We start from the raw sequence: 20,059 nt of genomic DNA, 5'->3' as shown, positions 1-20,059 counted from the left end.
CAGTCAGCCTGATTGCATTGGATAGCCTGCGTCTGCATCCCGTAGCTTTATAGTGCAAAAAGCAAGACTGATGTGTGGAATGGACTCTGATAAATTGTGATTAGGGTTGTGTCATCTGCAAAAGATGTCTTTAATATATGCTGTCTTCAGAAGCTTTTGAGAAGTGTGTAGCTGAATGTGGAAGAACCGTACTAAAGTTTAGAGAAGCATAATATTGCTCAAATAAAAACTATTACCTATGAATCTCTCCAGTATATGAAAAAATCATCGATATATTGTGTATGATAAAATTGCTTTAGAAACTCTACACTAATAAAAATTCCTCTGTTTTTGAGGGTTGCACCATGTTATTGACCAAGTTATAATATTTTTTTTTAAATTTCATTTTTAAAAAACTAATTAAAGTAGCTCAAAAAGAGAAGATAGGTCATGCTGAGAAATTTGTCACAATAATTGTTTGTTTCCCTGGGTTTAGTTTTTGCCTAGTGAAAATTTCTTTTATGGGACTAGTGGATTTCATTTTTTGTTTCAGATCTGGAAAAAAGCTTCTAAGATACATTGTGTTACTTTTCAAGTGTGCAATAAAAACCATGCTCTTAAACCATTTGCAAGATTTCTATTAAAGGGCTTTTCTCAAGGGTTTATGTGCAAGTTTATTGCCTCTTAAATAGGCCCAATATTTAAGAAATGGAAGAACAAGTTTAGAATGAGGGAGAACAAAATGTTTGCAAATGTCTCATGCTACTTCGTCACATGGCTGAGCTTCTAAAGGAGGACGTAGTTGTGACAGCAAGAATTAGGTTTTATTGTTCTCTGTAGATGTAATAGCACAACCTTTTTGTTTTCTTTCTAATTTGGATCTCTATGAGGCAAAAATAGTCCATATGGGTTTTCCATTTCTGATGTACTTGTTTTGGAAAGACCGTGTTGTTGAAGACATGCCTTAAAAATTAATGATTGCCTATACTTGAAGGCAAATGAAATCAGTGTTATTATAATCTTTTAAACAGTGGAACACAGGCTTGGAAGTTTGCTTTTTAAATTCCAGTAAAGTGTGTGGCAAATGGAATCTGTTGTTGTCTGTGTGTGGAAGACACATTAAAAAAAAAACAAACCAAACCAAAAGAATACCTTCATCTGTTTTGTACAGTGCTCTAAATACTTAGAAAAATAGTTTTTTTTTTTTGGTTTCTCGAATTTAAAGAGAGATGCAAGCTGCTATAGCTCTGCCCATGGAGTGTGATTTGCAAACATCTGGGGATATATGAGATAACAAACCCTTTTTGTTTAAAAAAACCTGAACAAATACAAGCCTAAATCAATGACAAAAAAGCCCTAACCAAAAGAGCAAGGTAGGCTGTCAGCTGCTTTCTCTACTTTAGCAGTGTCTCTAAGAAAATGATTCTTTAAAATAATTATAAAACTGTGATTATAATGAACTTATATTTTGTTCTACTACAGTCAACTCTTAATGCAATACCATTCTTTCTTGCATTCTGTAACTCAGAATCAGAAAGTGATGTCGTGTCTTATCTGTCAGTGGAACAAAAAGGTTGGTATAGCACAGGCAAATGCCAAGAGACAAGTTCTGTTAATTTCTTGTAGCCAGGGAACATAGGAGTTGAAATGTCCTATCAGAATAATTGAAGAAGTTAAAATGTAGTTTACATAGCTGTTAAACTTTTAGCTTCCTTCCACACAAATCCTTTTCATGCAAAATTTTAAAAAACAGCAAACAGTTAAAAAAAAACCACAGGAAACTCCCGAGCTAAAGCATATTAAGAACCTGAGACAGGAAAAACAAATTATTTCTGAGGTAATCAAGCTAGTGCTGAGAATTTCTGACATTCTAAACACTACAGATCTTCTTGTGTTGAAATGCTGTAGCAGGCATGAGTCACTGTTACTTGTCTCTTACAATGTGTGCTTGAGAACTGATTTCTGGTGATGTACCAGGGCAGAAAATATGCAGCTAACTGGAAGGCTCTTGGAATTGAAGGATTAAAATTTCATCCTACTCATTCACATCAGAATCCCAGAGGAGAAAGTTTTACATCCTAATGTGATGAGGCACTTGGCTCTGGGCTGAATTGCATCCTGCTGAAGCCTGTATGCCAGGGAAAACCTGTGCCACTGCAGGCAGCTGCTTTGAAGGACTAGGAAGTTGAAGGGTGAAAAATAATGCAAGAAATATTTTTTGTATTAATTTCCATAGCCGAAGGAACACCTAAAAAATTGCAATGAAAGCTTTCACCTAGAGAAAGTGTGCAATGGCAATTGTGCAGAGTTACAGAATACAAAATTTCAAGGATGTTGACAGCAAAAATTTAAGTATTCCTTTTTAATCAAGCCTTCTACTTTATTTATGTATGATTTTGGTCTAAATAAAATTCTTGCAGGTTCTTATCCTGATCTGTTTTGTTTTTCACCTTTCCATTCAAGAATAAAATTTGTTGATAATAATTAATCACTGTAATACTTTGATTACTTTCAGGCTCTTTATCTGAATTACTCTTCTGCTCTTGCATAGCTATTTTAAAATGTGTAACTTTTAAAGAACACTGAAAAATATAATTCCTGTCCTATTTCTGTAAATGCCTCTCTGGAGCTCTGAAAAGATTTGGATCAAAGTTGGTATATAGGCAGAAGCATAAGGACTGAGGGCATGGACTGGATCTTGCATCTACCTTTCTGAAGTAAAACTTTATCACCTTCAGATCTCTAAATTAATCTTTCATTCTTAAACTTTTCTGTCCAAGTGAATCTAGTAATGAATGTCCTGAAGGAAACCTGTGTCTACTATTTTTAGTTAAGCAATTTTTTTCGTGCTTAATTGCTTTTCATGGGTTTTAAATAATAGCAAAAATAGTAGCGCTAGGAAGTACTTAGTGTTTTGTGTAAAAATACTCATAGGGAGGTACACATCAGGCACAAATCTTGAAGAATTAATAGTGTACTGGGGATAATGGTGTATTGTGGTGAGGTCAAACCTGAGCTCGAGCATCTGTATTCACATGACAGTTAAAGCAAAAATCAAGTATTTCAAAGTTGATGTGTATGATAATCTGAGTAGTCAGATGTGTTCCTGAATGAAAGTGAAAAAACTTTAGATATCTCTTTGATTTAGTATCTTACCTTTTGTGTGGAATACATAGACAGGACTTCTTTGCAATAACCACCTCATGCTCCAAAAGGAGTATGCTTCTTTAGTGACTGTATCTCGCTTCATGCTGAAGGGCTCCACACTGTATAAATTACTTCTTTTACTTCTAATGAGCATGTTGGATTGGAAGACCAAAGCTTGGACACTGCTCTGCAGAACCCCTTGCAGTGATGTTCAAACAGGCTTGATTACAGTCACACTTTTTCAAAGGCTATGATAAATAATGAGCTCGAGGTTCTGCTACTGTTTATGGAAGAATTTAAAAGGAGTATGAACTGAAAAGGAGGTCCATGTGCTCAAGGGACTGAAATAACCCTATCCATGGGGCTGCAACGTATTCAGTAATTACCAGGGGGTTAGAGTATTTAAGCTGTGAGAACAGCATAGAAGAATTCAGACCTCTGTTACAAGATGATCCCAAGCCTTCATCCAATTTGATAAAGAAGGAATTTGAGGCTGGTTGCTTCATCACAGCAATGGTGGTGTTATCAGGGTGATCTGCAGGTTGTAGTGGCAACACTGGTTAGAAATTCTGTAATTACTTATGTGAGTCAAACCATGTTACTTAGGTCTACCATTTTCTGCTAGAAAAGTCTCACCAGTTTTCAGTTTCGGATTCCAACCCAGTGCACTCAACGGGCATAATGTCAAAGGGGAGAGAGAAGCTGAGTTTTTAATAGGTGTCATTTTCAGGTAAATGAAGGACACAATATTCTTCCGTAACTTTCCCTAATTTTAACTTTCTGTTAGTATTGATGTCTTCGCCCTTTCTGCAAGTATTAAAATGTTTCTTACATTTCTAGGGGAGATATAAACTTTTGGTGTGATCATATGGTTCAGTTATTTAGAGAGCTCATGTTCCTTTAATGACAAAGATTAGAATTAACCCCTTGTTACAGTATATTTATTCTGGATACCTTAGGAAGTATTTGTGTGTTAATGGAGCAGAATTTCATGATTGAAGTAGGACACATTTACAGTAGTAGGAGCAGTAAATGTGATCTGAAACAATACTGCATTCCTCATTACCTGCTTAAGGATAACTAATGTTTGCACACACAGCTGTTCTGTGCAGTGTAAGGAAAAACACTTTACAGTGATGTAAAAAGGGATATAAACAAATACAAGAGCTAATATTATATTTTCTTAGAATCATATACACAGACAGAAGAGAACTTCATAAAGAAGAAAATGCTCATTTTTTGATTCAGATTTGAGTAATTTGATTTTTGATTCAGATTTGGCTAACACCCTTTGTCTCTGAAGGAGAGCCAGGGAGATCCTTCCCAGTGACAGCAAGGGTCCCTGGGCCAGCTGACTGTTTGCACAATCTGAACAAACATGGCTTGAAGCAGGTTACCTGAGCCATGCTTAGAGTGGAATCATTCAACCTGAAACATCAAAAGGGGGCTAACTTCCTCTACAGCTCACAGGAACATGACTTGCAGCCTAATTGCACATTATTGTAGCTGGACAGGCAACAGGGCATAATGTTAGAGAAGCAAAGAACAGAGACCAGAGCTCTGGTTACACAGTTCTCACAACACTCAAGATGAAGGAGATCAATGTCTGCCTCTCTGACAGGAGGAACAGGCCTTTGCATTATTGACAAGATTGGTCCCTGTGAGCATGTAAATGAGATGGCTCAGTCAGTGTAAGCAGGGACCTTTCTGCATGGTGCTTGCATTATTTTTTATTGACTTCATGCTGGCCAGGCAGGAAAAAGAGCTGGATAGTTGGGCTAGCAGGCAAAGAATCACTGCCTTTCACTTTGTCCACCTGCCTTGTTATTTTCAGCATGGCCTCTATTTTTTTTTTTTTTCCATTTAGGGTGGAGGGTGGGAGAGGGCATGTAGAAAACAAAGGAATCAAAATTAATTTTTTGGATATTTTGAAAGTCTTCAGATAATTACTTGGTATTTATGTGATTGAAAATGGAAATGGTAGTGCCTAACAGTAATGCCTTGAAATTGAAAGGGAGCAAGTTTAGATTAGGTATTAACATGAAAATCGTTACTATGGGGGTGATGAGACATTGGAACAGGTGTCTCCACAGGGTGTTACTTGTGTGTGGATATAGGCACTGGGCTGCTTCATGGTGCAGTAGTTGTTCACTTCCTCTATCCATTGCTTAGGGGACAAAAAACATGTAAGATTAACAGATGTCACAGACATTTTCATTTGGCTTGTCTAAATGTGCAATAGATTTATTAATCTGGCTTTATAACTTGAGGTGAAGCTTTCACAGTGTTTTTCCTCTTTGTGGGGCCAGTTGGATTGTCCAGGACACTTTAATGCTAAGTTAGCAACTCCTGTCATTCTCAGAGTCACATTCTGTGCAATAACTGGGTCTTAAGAAAGAAAATTATCATAATTTATTTTTAACATGTCTTATTTTTTGCTACACAGATTCACTTACATGTTTTAATGGAGGTGAGTGTGTCTACAGAGAGCTGTGCAACTGCAGTCGATTTAATGCCACAGGACCAAGATGTCAGACAGGTGGGTAAAGACTGAAATCCGACTGGTTTTCTGGGATTGCACTTGTGGTTCCCACAGCTACAATGACTACCCTCTGCCTAAAGGTTCTCTTCATGCTGTAGCATTTTCCATCTTCTTTCTTTTATGTCATTATGTTTCACAGCATGCTGAATGCACTGCCCATCTCAGTAACTGTTTGTATCAAAGAACCAGGACTATGTCTCAAGTGATTCTCCTTTTGTTAGTGCATAACACAGGTGCTGAAAGAGATCATATATGCAGGACATGGGGCCAGTATAATTTTGAAACTTTTGATGGACTTTATTATTACTTTTCTGGGAAATCCACATATGCCCTTGTGAGACATGCTGAATTAGATGAACAGAGCTTTTCCATACAGGTAGGGAATGGTACTTCTACATTCCTTTGAACTGTTGTTGAAAATGCTAATGCAAATAATTTTCAGGGTTAAAAATAACTTGAGATGATAGCGTGGGGTTGTAGAATATAATCTAGATGTGATTTTGACGTGATGTGGGTTACCAGTTACCATAGCATAAAATATAAACAGCTGGAATAAGACTGATGTGTGTCCTTCCAAATCTTGCTTTTTTCACTCAAAGCTGTGAAAAGACCACTCCGTGACTGAAAACACCGCTCCGTTTTTTCCACAAGAGGGGGATCAAACTTCTTGTTCCCATGCTGAGTGCAGATTTGGGAGTATTAGTTGTGTTACATGTGAATGACAAAGAATTTTATTAAACCCTTGTCTTTGACACTAGTCATTTTATTTGGCAGGTGAATAATGATCCTGAATGCCATTCTTCTCCTTATGCCTGCAAAAGGTCCATTAGTTTATTCTTTTCTGGAGATGACCAGATAAAGATGAGCAGTGAAGTCACCTATAAAGGATTTGGGTAATTGCAGTCATGTTTCTAATGCTGTAGTTACATTGGAATTAATATCATGGTACAATTTTGATAACAGAGATGTAAACTTATTTCTTGGTAGCTTGAAAAAGCATGCAGACCATAATTACTCCCCATTTACAGAGTAGTGTTTGAGGAAGGTGGTACCTAAATTACTGGTATCTAGAATTAAGTGTAATCATTGGCATCCATAACTTTTGCTGTTATTTGCAATTCTTCTGGATTAATGGAGTTATTCAATATTTACATCAGGGATTTTCAGTTGTATGAAGTCATTACATCAGCAAGTAAGTTATTTTTAATGGTTATGTTTTCTAACATAATATTATTTTTGGCTCTGTGTCATTCCAGAGTAAAATTACCTTATGTTATTGGAAACTTACACATCCAGAAACTAGCTGGATACTTCCTAGTCAGGCACCAGTATGCCTTTACCCTGGCTTGGGATGGCACATCTGCAGTGTACATCAAAATGGCACCTGAGTACCTGGGCAAAACCCACGGACTGTGTGGAAATAATAATGCTATCCTGCAGGATGATCTGGAAACTAGTTATGGTGAGTGAGTATTTAAGATACTTCCTGTTGTGTAATGTCGTGGGTTTTTTTGGTTGGTTGGGGTTGGGTTTTTTTTTTTTTTTCAGGTGAAATAAATATTACTTTGCTTTTAGTTTTTAGTTGTAATGCTGATTGAATTTAAGATGGGCATCTTTTGCAGTGGAAAATATGATATAGAAATACTTCTGCTAAATTATATTTAGTGAGGAGAACCAATTTCACTATAAATAGGGCTCTAGGGGGGAAGATCTTGAAGCTGTCTTACTCAATTACCTACAATGGTATTTGTACTTCAGTTTCTGGGGACCTGAAACGTAGAATCTGTTTTTAAATGTTCACTGCCCTTTTAGGAAATGTTCCAGCCTGTAGGAGTGTGAGTATTGCTATTGGAAATAAGTCAACAATCAGTAAATCAAATCTATGAAAACTGTCAAATCCTGTTTGAGCTGGCATTTAATTTATGCTAACACTTTCAGGATTAACCAGTGATCCTTCAATGTCAACTTCAGATACTTCCAAGAGTCTTGACTTTCAGTAAATAGTGAGGGAAGGCATGTATAAAATGAATAAGAAAAAAAATAAACAAGGAAAAAGATCAGGTCCCTTAAAAAGTATCTCAAGTTAGGCCATAAAAACTTCTGGAAATCGTTGCTTTGGGCTGTTCAACTGTTGGCTCCTCCTCTTTAACTTGAGGATATTTCTGTAGAGAATTGCTTGAAAGCTCAGAGTAAATGTGGTTTCCTCTGTTGTTCATGCATTCCATTCAGTTTCAGAAAGTACTAGCCCTGCACTGTTAACAGTCATCTACCCCCATTGAATGCTTTGTGAAATCAAACTGTTTATATTAATACCAGGATTATTTCCCCGAGACTTTCCTCTCTTCTTGCATCTTTCTCAGTGTGTTAGTCCCTTAAAGATGCATTTATATCCCAAATCAATTCACTGTGCACGAGCTTTACCCACTTAGCTTGGGGAGCAGTAGTAATTAAGATATGGCAAGCTATGCATTTTTGGATAACCCAAGCAGTAATCAATGTCACCATCACCACAAAGGGTAATAAAAATGATGGATTAGCTAGTTTAACCCTAGTATGGACATTTCTACTGAAGGGAAAGAGTCACACCTGTATTTGGCCAATTCAGACAATAATTTTGTACCATTGCAGTGACCCAGGAATGCCTCATGTTTCTTGGCCTTTAGACCCCCTCTTGAGAACTTCATACAAAGTAACAACATAGACCTATGTATATACAATTCATTAAAGCTTTTCTTTCCTTTCTTCCATTGATGGACTAAGGCAGGCACAGTCCTTCTTTAAAGCCCTTCCTTGCCAAATTTCCTGAGTAAGCTGCTTTCTGCCAATCCTGAAGCCCACTTCTGTTATTCCTTTCAAAAGTACATTTTTGCTTCTTGAAAGGACCAGATTGATTTCAGCTGATTCACTTAGTAGTAGGAAGGGTTAGGTGTCTTCTTGATGTGCTTTGATTATTAAAATGTTTCCCTGGAAAATCCTGTAGAAACACTCTTGTTCTTCCAAGTCACTGTGTGTTTCTGTGTGAATCTTGCCTAGGAAAACTCACAGATGATGTAAAAGAATTTGTAGAGAGCTGGCAGGAAAATCCTCCACAAGGAACACCTGATTGGGACAAATCTCTTCCCAATGAACCACCGTGCCTGACACAAAGCCATGAATTTCTACAGGTTTGGATCAACGTAAAAGGATTATTGACATAGTTGGTGATTCTAATTGGAGCAATAATTCTACTTAATTTGAATGTTCAATGAATAATTTGACAAATCTTGACAAATTTAAGCTTTGAAAAAGACTGGAAATATTCACAGTTCTTTTTTGGAGACATTAATTAAAATGCTTACTGCAGCAGATCTTCCCTTGTCCTCTAATCACTCCCCCCCTTTCCTTCTCTATTTAATTCTTGATCTTTTCAAATATTATACTGTCTGCATAGCAACCAATAGAAGTTTTGACTATGAAGCTAAATGGATAAAAAGTTGTAAAATGGGAGTGTTCTAGAACTAGTACCCCTTCCTTGCCTTAGGAAGGATAGAAAGGAGGAGGGAAGCAAAACCAGAGCCAGAACATAGTTTGTTTGCCAGTGTTTAAAAAAAGAATTATTGTTGCTTTTTTCCATGACATTGAAGTAATTTTTCCTTCTAGTTAATATTATCAGGACATAACCCTTAAATTAAATGCTTTGAAACTAAAGCTGATGCCAGACATGGTTTATTTCTGTTGCCTTTAACTGTGTAAATTAATTAAAATGAAGACTTTTTTCAGGTCATCTTGGCTTAGTTGCAAAGTTATCTGTGCCCTTTTTGGGGAAGGGATATGTTTTACTACCACTGGTATGACCTTGGATAAAAGATTCAATGTTATGGAAACTCTGGCATGGAGAGCAACATGTTGCTAAACACTGCTTCTAGTTGATGAAAGTGATTCCTTGTCACAGACATGTCTGTTCTGGTTTTCCACAGCATTCTATTTTATTCTGCTTATGTTTATTTTTGAAAACCTCATTACAACAGCTATCCCTTTCATTTCAGAGGGCATATGCTCAGTGTGATATCCTGTTACATCCCCCATTTAAACAATGTCATGAGTATGTGAGCCCTCTTCCCTTTATGGCAAGCTGCACAAACGATCTCTGCATGTAAGTGAATGCTTTTGGCTAATTCCAAAGCTATTATAAAACACCCATGGTCACTCTGTCATGAGAATGAATTGTAAATGTTAACAGAACTGATTTGTGTCTTTTTCTGCATCTAACGCTGTCTTATTATCTTGGTTTTCTCACTTGTTCTAGTTTTACTGCTGTGGAATGCTGTGGAGTTGTTCCTGTTTTCTTTGGTGTAAGGATGACCAAAGTCAAGCCCAGATATTTTCATAATGTGTTAATCTATCTCCCTTGAATATGTAATCTGTTTTGATTCTGAGTGTGCAACATCCTTAGTTAGGTGCTTTCTGCAATTCTAAAGCCTTCTTACTATAAGGAAAAGTCACAGTCAATAAGTCAGATTGGCTTCTGCAGGCTGTACGGTAATCCATTGAAAAGAGGAATTTGATTACTATTTGAACATACCCTGACATTTCAGAACCTGCTATACTCCTGGTCTGAGCAGTTTTGACTAGTTAAATAAAAAATAAGGCAGCTCAGGAGATAATTTCCATTTCTTATATTCTGGTGGCTCACTGGTGAAATTTTGCACTTCCTTCTTGTGAGTTTTCTGCAGGATGTTATTCCTTCTGTAAAAATCAAGACATTTATAGAAGTCTCTTTATACTGCTGTATTTCTGGCTTTTGTGGATTTATTCAGGAAAATTGTGTCAGGTCTCAAATGTGTTGATATTTATACTGATGATCTCTCCAAGTGTGGCAGAAATGTTTTTTCCCCTTTTAAGACTTTTAACCTAGTCCAACAGCCCAGTACTTTAGGACATTATTAAAGCAGATTCAAACAGAGTGGTTGAATGCAATGCAGAAGCATTCATGAGGTTATGACTGTATGTTTGAATGTAGGTAGAAAATAATGTGTTACTTTTTGTTTGTGTAAGGTCAGCAGTTGATAATTCAACTTGGTGTCGAGCACTCACTGAGTATGCCAGAGCATGTGCCCAAGCAGGAAAGCCACTTCATGGATGGCGTGTGCACTTCCAGCAGTGTGGTAATGCTGATGTTCTTGTACTTGGAAATGCTCTTTGGTCATTGTATTTTGAAAAGTGTGCTCTTCATCGTTTTACTTCTTTGCCTTTCTCCAGTTTTGAACTCATATAATTCTTAATGAAGCTATTGAGTGAGTCAAACTCACTTCAAGGCTACATAAAAACAGTTGAATTTCTCTTTAAAATGTGCAACTTATACTGAATTTATTTAAAGCACTAAGCTTATTGCAATGTGATTATTTAAGATTCTTAACCATTTTGATTTTCACAGAAGTACTCTTCCAAATATTCTCAAAGTCTTCATGGCTTTGTGATATATAAAATGTGTGTCACGAGTGTTAAAAATTAAATTGCACTTGCATGAGAGTTTATCTTACAATTCACATAAAGTAAGTTTTAAAAGAAGTAATCTAATTTGTTCACATGTCTGGATCACAGGACCAAAACTGTTTTGTTGTCCATGATAGAAGATTTCCCCTGTGGTTCACAAAAATCTTTGTCAATGGATGTTCTGACCAATTTTGATGATGGTCTGAGTATCTAAATAGCTCTGCTTTGAGAAAGTGTAATTTAAGATTATTCCTTCTTAATGCATCTTTAATGGAGTGTGTGTGAATATATATAAATAAGTATCAATTCTCTGTGTTATGCAAGCCATTATTTTAGACATTTATCTGGAGAACAGGTACTCAGCTGACTTGCCAGAAAGTAAATACCTGAAAGAAACATGTGCATTCCATTTAAGCCCTGTGACAGTAGCACAACACTTTTTCATTCCTCTACCTGTTTCTATTCTTCAGTCATTGCCTGTGCTGCACCCTTGACCTACAATGAATGCATCACCTGCTGCCCTGTTTCATGTCACCAGCAATCACAGTGCATTGGCAGTGAGCTTCACTGCATTGATGGGTGCTACTGTCCAGAGGGTGAGTTTGGCTTCTCAAAACCATCTTTGATTCCGGAAAACTTTCAGATTCCTCCCCAAGTTTACATCTCTGTATGACCTGACTAGATTAAAGCATTCCCAGGAGCTCATTATAAACCAAGTGCAAACAGAGTGTGGATAACTGACCTTGTTTTCCTAACTGTCAAGAGCCTTTTCCTCCCTATAAAATGTAGGAATAGGTTTCAGCACACATTCTAGCTGTAGAGCTACACAACTTGAATGAAAAATGGGGTTTGCTCTGTTGTTGCAGGGCAGCCACCCCCCTGATTGTGGTGGTTGCTGCTTGGTTTTTATTGGTGGTGGGAGGATAATTTTGGTGGCTTGGGGCTTTTTTGTTTTATTTTTATTCCTGGTTAGGGTGCTTGGGAGAGCTCAAAAATATGACATAAATAAAACTCATTCATGGAGCCAGAAACAGGTTCTGATACTGAGGTTCTTAGACTGTTTTATGATTCTGGAAAGTGAAGTATTTACCAGTGTGGCCTATAGGAAAAATTTGCCCTCATCACCAAAACAGATGTTGATATCGAGTTTTCCCTGAGTTGTTGACTTCTCTTGGGCAAGAGAATTCTATCTAAAAGAGGACAGAGAGGGTTATGCCATGGATCTTCAAGTGCTGCCTCTTATACGTACCCTGATTATTTAGGAGTTTAGTTGTATTTGTCATAAATTTTGCCTTTTAGGGGTTGGCAAAGCCTTTTTTGTTTCTGGTTCTTTGATAAGAAAATAAGAGTAATAATGAAAAAAAAAAAAACAGAAAAGTAAGGACCATAGAGGCAAAGATTTGTAAATGTGTTAAAAAATAAACAAAGGTATTCAAAATAGCATGGCTTGTATATTTGGGTTAGTTATTTTGTGTGTGTATGATTTCCTCTCCCTCTCACAGTATTAAATATTTGTTATTCACACTATATTTAGCATATCTCGAGAAATTTAGTGACATGATCCATGTAATATAGTTTACGAGATATAATTCAAATGCACTTTTTTTGATGAAAGTGACTAACAAATAGTCTAGAGTTTTATTATCATGTATATGACCATTCGTGTTGTTCTTGAATATACATGTTAATGCTCTTTCAGCTGTTTGTATGGACATTTCACTTTTTTTCTTGTTATTTTATTTTCTCTAGGCTTAATATATGAAAATGAATTGTGTGTCAAGCCTATGGACTGTCCTTGTGACTACCATGGAAGTTTCTTTGAAATGGGTTCAGTGGTTTATGAAGAATGTAATAACTGGTTAGTAATTTTTCTTTTTACACTGTGGACCAAATCCTTTAGTGATCAAAAGAAACAGCTTCTTCATGGCCTATTTTGGTTAGAAATTGGATAAACTTGATAAGTACTCACTCCTTGTACATACAAAACCTGTTGTTCCATATGTTTTGCAATTAAGGAAATGATAAACTAATTAGCCATGAATGTAGGAGAAGAGCAAATGACAGATTGCAGAGAATACTGTAATATGTAGTGCTCTTTTTCACTTGAAACTCTCCTTACAAATAAAAATAATCTAGAATTCAAAGTCTTAACAAGAAAACTGCTTTGACTTTGTCTCCTGTTTGTATTGTCTCACTTGGATGTAGAGACCTGATATGATTGTGACACTAAGCTGCTGGTTTGGAATTTGTAAGTTAATTTTATAAATTGGAAAGAAAAATTTCTAGGAAGAGAGTGCATTTTATTGGATCACCTTAACTGAAGAAAATGGACAAACTTGCAGATGTGTAATTTTTCTTTCCCCCCACAACAGTTTTATCTTTAAAATTTGGAAGATTCAAATTGCTTGTTTATTCTTCTCAATATTATTAATCCTTAACTTTTATAGTGGTTGCTAAGGAGATAAAAAGAAATGAAAGTGTTACTGAATGAATGGATGAAATTTCACATGACCATGTCCTCATGACAAGTTTCCAGGCATTCCAAAGACTGTGATAACTGTTATACCCTTTTGTAAGACTCAAGACATTTGGTGCTCATTCCATAGAGAAGGAATCCAGGAAGAGCAACAGAGGGACAGTTGTACATAATTCACAAACTAAAAGTATGAAAAGTTTTTGTTTTAATTTCAGCACCTGCATTGGAGGAAAGTGGATCTGTACAAATCTTACATGTCCAGGTATGTGAAAGCCTTGAATACTTACATGTTTGATAACTGAATTCTTACTTCAGGTAAAGTATTACTTTTAGATTTAAATATGATATTTCGCTATGTAATTTGCATTTTTATTTCTATCTACACACTCAGATTAAATATTAAAATGGTCTGGCTTATGAGTTAACTGTGTTACTGTTTCTAAAAATCAGTTTTAAGAGCCATAAATCAAATACCCATCATATAAGGATGACACACGTTATTGTCTCCTTCTGGGGGAAGAGCTGTTCAGTTATCCTAGCCTGGCATTAGCTAGGAACTCCATAACAAAAGCAAGGAAAAATTTAAATTCCTAACCATGTTGCTAGTACCTGGTTGTAATATGAATACAATTTTAAAAATTATAGAATCCATCAGAGTGTGCGAACTCTACAGCAGTAATAACTGAGGAGAGTACACTGTCTTTACCACATACTTACATGCATTATTTATTTTGCTTGGCAGCTGAATGCTCCGTTTCAGGAGACACTCATTTCGTGACCTTTGATGGGCGCAAATACACTTTCCAAGCGACTTGCCAATATATTCTGGCAAAGAGTCGCACATCTGGAATGTTTACTGTATCCTTGCAAAATGCTCCTTGTGGCCAGGTAAGACTTGCAACCTTCTTTTAATGTTTATGACTTGAAGGGTCAGTTAATTGAGATGAAAAGAGTATAAAAAAGAAAGTGGATCACTGTGGTTTTTGACTGCAGATTTTTATTTTTATTACAGTCTTAAAAGGGCTTATATTTTTCCAGAAGTTATGTCAAGTTAGAGCAGATCTTAAAAATACATGCATGTTATGGGAAGTGTAGTTGACTGAGCTTAGCTGTTGTCTGGAATCAGGCTTTTCTCACTGAGTTCTGCATGTGCCTGTAAGGGCATGATTTGGCTTATGTCTGTTTTAAGGTCATGATTACCAATTGCTGGACTTACAGTAGGAGAAAGACTGTGTCTTGGCCAGATTTATTTTCTGTCTACAATGGCCTTCTGTAATTTTTATTTAGAAGCAACTGTATAGGCATTTGAAGTGTATATAACCTTAAATATGACTTTGCTGTAGTTCTAGACCATCTATAGGTGTTAGGCCCACGTTATTACGTAATTCACATAAAATCAGATTTAGCGCCATTGATTTGTACTTCTGTGGAGGTAACTACATTAGTTTTCTTTTGTGTTCTAAATAAATGTATGATTCTGTAAGTCCTTTTACATTGATTGCAACACTCTTCTCTGCAGTTTCTATTGTTCTTGCATTTGAGATTTCCATGGGGAAAAGAAATGGTTATATAAGTTGTCATGCTACGTTTTCTTTCTGTTTTCTATTTCTGCATTTTAATCTACTTCTCTGCATGACAGAAAATACTTTTAAGAAGGAATTGATACTAAATTTGCAAGTTTATTACAATAGAAATTGTTTGCCATCCAGGTAAGAGATAGGAGACTGAGTGCAGGGAGTCCCCTCATTTCAGTGGTAAAAGTTGGGAGGTAGAGAAAAACAGCTTCACTGGATAGAGACCAAATATATTTTGAAACTTGATGATCCACAAATGAATGTGTCTTCTATGGTTCCTAGAAGTCTATCAGGACACCAGGTGAGATATGTGACAGGGCCTTCTAGTTACCACTGTTGGAAAAAATGGGTTCCTGGGTTGCAAATACAATTGCTGTATAATGCTCTAATAGCCTTAGCTCATTGAGATAGAAGTGTTCCAGTGGGGCTGTGAAATGACATCTTGGCAAGGACATGCACATTTTAAAAACTTCCAGGCTTTAACCTCTGTGTGCATTTTTCTTTGAATTGGGAAGAATGTGGTGATCCTGCTAATATTTCCTGTTTATAGGAAGACTGGGGCTGTTCCAAGATATATTTGGTTGTTGTTACGATTCCCCACTTCAAGGGCATATTTCAATTGGCTTGGTTTTGACAAATTGGGCTGGCTTCATACTGTGCTAGCGTTGGAGGAGTGGATTAAGTTAGTGTCATCTCAAAGAAAAATGACACAAATAGCTGTGAAACAAAACATAAACATAGGCATACAGTTATTCAGTCAGTGTCACAGTCGTAGAATTTTGCAGAGTCCAAAAAAGGAGCTTGAGAAAGGTGGTTGTGTATAGTATAGCTGTTCTATATCACGGAACAAAAGCAAAGGAAATCCCCAGAGAAACTGTATAGGCAACTTTTTTTATCAAATGAGAGTTGAGGCCAAATTGACTTCTTGCAGAAGCTCACAGCGAGGTAACTTTCAGCCTGATGTGTTGAAAAGCCCATCAATGGACAACAGAGCAAATACGTGCTCTGGTAGTGTGCAGGGTATGTGTGTGGATTTCATTCCCTTGTGTTAGGGGAACACTTATCTCAGTGTATAAAACAGAATTGTGCTTTTTGGTTTAGTTGTGGTTACTTTTTGTTGGGGAAGGAGATGACCAAACTATTAGACTTTCTGCAGCACTGGTGAGACTGCAGAGTGCCTTTGCAGTAACTTTTGCATTCTTCTTCAGCCTGACTTAGTGACTTTGCTTAATGTCTCTGTATCCAGGTGGTTAGTAGGTGAACACTTTCTTCTTGGCTGAAGTACATTGGGCTTCATACGTCACCAAGCCTATAACAAAGGTAGCCTGATCAGTCCCTAACAGGTATAGGTTTTACAGAGGTTTGAGTAAAGCGTTCTGAATGTTAACAATCAGGTGGATGATCAGAGGATTGTGGGGTATATCCCAGGGCTATGTGCTGCTAATTTAATTATCGGTGTACAATGGTAGGAGGGTAGTGAGAACAGTTTGCGTAGTATAATGCAAGAATGTGGGGCTTCAGTGCAGCTATTCAAGTGTCTAATTATCAACCAGCAGGTACAACTTGGCAGAAGAGCTGCTTTTCAGTTCCCCAGGCACCCTCCATTATCTTTTTTTCCCATTTATAAAAATTAATGAATTGAAATGGTAAGCTAAAAGATTTGAAATGTGGAATCTCATATTTCTTGATGGTTTGAGATTTTATGTGCGTCTTTAAAAAAGCCTTATCGCTCCCATCTCATTCAAGCAGACTGAAAAATGTGGAAAGAAAATACCTGGGGAGATTTTAGCTTTCTGAATCACAAAGAATCCAGTCATCCTGAGCCTTAGAGTTGGTGACATAAACAGTCATCAGGCAACAAGTTATTTCAAAACGATGTGAAATTTTGTTTAAGCACTTTCTGGAAGAAGAATCAGTCAAGTGATCAGCACAGCTTAACCTTATCTGAGTTTCAGGTGACAGCCTCACTGGCTTTGTAGTTTGTATGATGAGAAGGTCTTCTGAATATAGTTTTGTTGGTTTTTTTTTTTTTTAAGTGTCTAGTGAGAGAAATGGCCATTCCTGTGAAAACACCTGCCAAAAGCTGGCAGGGGCAGTGCTGTGAAAGAAACAGTCTATTGGAACAGAGAACAATTGTCAGGCAGAATTTCTTCTTCAGTTTAAGCCTGAAGGAATAATAAAGCTTTTGTCAATACTGTGTAGTGATGTATATAGTATGGGTGGTGGTTTTCTTGGTTCTGCTCTTCATGGCACCCGCCATTCTTTTATTTTCAGCTTCTTAAAAGACCAACAATATTGTCAATTTGTAGCCATTGTTGCCAAATGAAATGCACAGAAACCTAAAATCCTAGTAAAGAGGCAAGACAGCGAGACAAGCTACAAGCACATGGCTTCACTAGGCAGATGTCTGTCTTCACTGTCAGTCCTGGAGAGTTGGTTGAGCTGACAAAATATCTCAAGTTTTTATAATTTGCTATTTTCAAGCTTCACTTTATCATTTCATCTGTTGATGAAAGATCACTGTTCCATTATTTTCTAGAGACAGGGAAATTCTGCATGTAGTTTTTAATCTTTACACACCAATGTGTACTTGTGTCTGTGGTACTTGAGGAGCTGACAGGTCTGCTGTGTGCTAGTTCAGCATCTGTCAGAGCCACATGGTAGTGTCCAGTGATCCTTGCAGCTCTAGGAATTGGTTTTTAATTAGCAGGACAATATTTACCCTGTATTAGACAAGTCCCAGTGAAAGTCAGAGACAGTTGAATAAAATGTAAAACTTTGATCTGAACATTCTGATCTCTTTACACTGTGATTGGTGCTATTCACTGTATAATTCTGCTGTTTGTGCAACTGCCCAAAGGTCATCTTAATTATATCTTTTTCAGTGCCTCTTTCAGCACTGAAGAGGCTTAAAACTTTACTGTTTCATCAATAGTTATGCCTCCACTGGAGGCAGTGGGGCTGAATAATGCAGCCTCCAACACCTCTTGTGGTTGTTCCTTGGCCGCAGCACAGTTCCAGATCCAATCAATGTGGAATTTTCTGCAGTGAGACCTAAACACTTCTTTGACCAAGGAATTTCAGACATGTCTGTGTATATTCTAGTCTGTAACACTTTTTGAATTTGTGCTGAAAATGGATTTGATAAGAGGGATGTTTTTGTTAGGACATTATGAGACATTGAGGATGCATAATTGAGATGAGAGTAAAATGAACAAATAGTGTGACAAAAGTGACTGGACCCAATTTTTGTCATTGTTCTGGAATACCTGTAAAGTGGTTACAAGGACTTGCAGTAAAGGAGGCTGAACAAAAGGAACAGCAGCTGGGTGTTTCCCCCTTTTGTGTGTAGATGGCAGGGACTGGACGGTTGCTTAACTTTATCCAGGCACACTAAGCCAGTGCAAATCAGCTGGTGTCTCAGGTTATGGGAAAGAGATGTGAGTGTAGCAGGAGTGGCAGAAACCTGATTTCCTCCAAGAGCAATGAGAAAGTAGAATGTGGACTGGGATTCTGATGTCTTTCACCATTTAGCCAAGTCAGTTACAGAATGCTGACATGGTGAAGTTCAAGTCATCTCTTCATCCAGCTCTGTGCCTGATTATCTTTGATAGCACATTTTTCTTTTAAAAAAATTAAGTAGCAATTGAATTCATCCTGTTAAGAAAAAACTGTTAATCTACTGTAATATACATGCTTTGACAAGCATTCTTTCCATATTGGCATTGGAAGACAAAGTACCTGTAGTTACTCTGGAATTTGGAAATCCTGTCTTGGAAGCTTTGAGTGCCACAGACTAGTGTTAATCATCTATCTGACTTGTTTCCATGTTACTTAGTAGAGGTGTATTTGTTGTAGAGTTTCAGTTAATTAACTGCTTTCAGTATGGCTGACAAAGAAGTTTCACTGAAGAGCATGGGTGTAAAAAAAGTAAAGAAGGTTGGTCTAGGATTTTTTTTTTTTAATATATTTCATCCAGACCGCAATGCGGTATTCCTACTTATGTTTTTTTGCTATATGACATTTTGACTTGGCGAAGTGAAATGCAAATAAGGATAAGCAATGGTAGCACCAAAAAGCAAGCTGGGTCAGTTGGATGTTGTGATATTATATGCTGTCATCACGCTGCCTTTCTCATATCAATATTCACCCAGGGAGCTAATGAATGAGCTCTACTCTGCAACTCCCCTCTGAAGTAATGAACTTAAATGCTGTTTTAAATAGTGATTTACAATATGCTTCTGTCTTTCATTAATGTTTGCCTTTAAAAGAATTTTGTATCTTAAAATATGCTTTAAAAGAACCTGGGTGTATCAGAACACATTAAAGTACAAATCTGGAATTGGGTGCACTGCTCTGTAGATAATGCAGTGTTGTTCAAGAGCATCAGCTCAGACTCTGTGGGTTTTTAATCAGGTTGTCTCATGAATTGTGGTCTTGGTACTAAGTCTTGGTACTAAGCTATGTAAGAATTGCTTAAATTTGTCTTTCTAAATCCCATTTTTGTGCTGTATTTGCAAACCAGTGTTATTATTAAAAATATATATATGGTAAATAGTTCAAAAGACTGAATTTTCTTAGCTATAAAGCTGCATGTTTTACAATTGCACTCTGCTAAGGAGCAAGATATATCTTAAAATCTTCAATCCCCATTGTTTTTCTTGTTTTTCTCTTACTTGTAGAACCAGGATGGATCATGTATCCAATCCATCAGCCTTATTCTAAAGCAGGACCCCAAGAGGCAAGTGACTCTGACTCATTCAGGAGATGTTTTGATCCATGACCAGTACAAAATTAACTTGCCTTATGCTGATGGTAAGAAATAATACAAAAGCATATGAATCATATCAAACACTAGAGCAATATTTT

At 36.9% G+C, this 20,059-nt stretch overlaps 1 protein-coding gene across 1 annotated transcript in view; it reads left to right on the top strand.

The window, feature by feature from the left end:
* Positions 1-20,059, top strand: part of OTOG (otogelin) — a 93,625-nt gene that overhangs the window by 2,331 nt on the left and 71,235 nt on the right. The window contains exons 5-16 of the mRNA XM_085062962.1: positions 5,573-5,665; positions 5,890-6,044; positions 6,443-6,561; positions 6,925-7,130; positions 8,702-8,832; positions 9,694-9,800; positions 10,703-10,812; positions 11,611-11,736; positions 12,890-12,998; positions 13,832-13,878; positions 14,359-14,504; positions 19,873-20,005. Of these exons, the coding sequence (XP_084919088.1) occupies positions 5,573-5,665; positions 5,890-6,044; positions 6,443-6,561; positions 6,925-7,130; positions 8,702-8,832; positions 9,694-9,800; positions 10,703-10,812; positions 11,611-11,736; positions 12,890-12,998; positions 13,832-13,878; positions 14,359-14,504; positions 19,873-20,005 (1,482 nt within the window). The remainder of the gene's footprint in view (positions 1-5,572; positions 5,666-5,889; positions 6,045-6,442; positions 6,562-6,924; positions 7,131-8,701; positions 8,833-9,693; positions 9,801-10,702; positions 10,813-11,610; positions 11,737-12,889; positions 12,999-13,831; positions 13,879-14,358; positions 14,505-19,872; positions 20,006-20,059) is intronic.

This window comes from Lichenostomus cassidix, chromosome 5, assembly GCF_008360975.1.
Source record: "Lichenostomus cassidix isolate B80296 chromosome 5, HeHo_3.0, whole genome shotgun sequence".
In the NCBI taxonomy this organism is placed as follows: domain Eukaryota; kingdom Metazoa; phylum Chordata; class Aves; order Passeriformes; family Meliphagidae; genus Lichenostomus; species Lichenostomus cassidix.
Note: the sequence above shows the minus strand (reverse complement) of the source record. Positions and strands in the feature narration are given on the sequence as shown.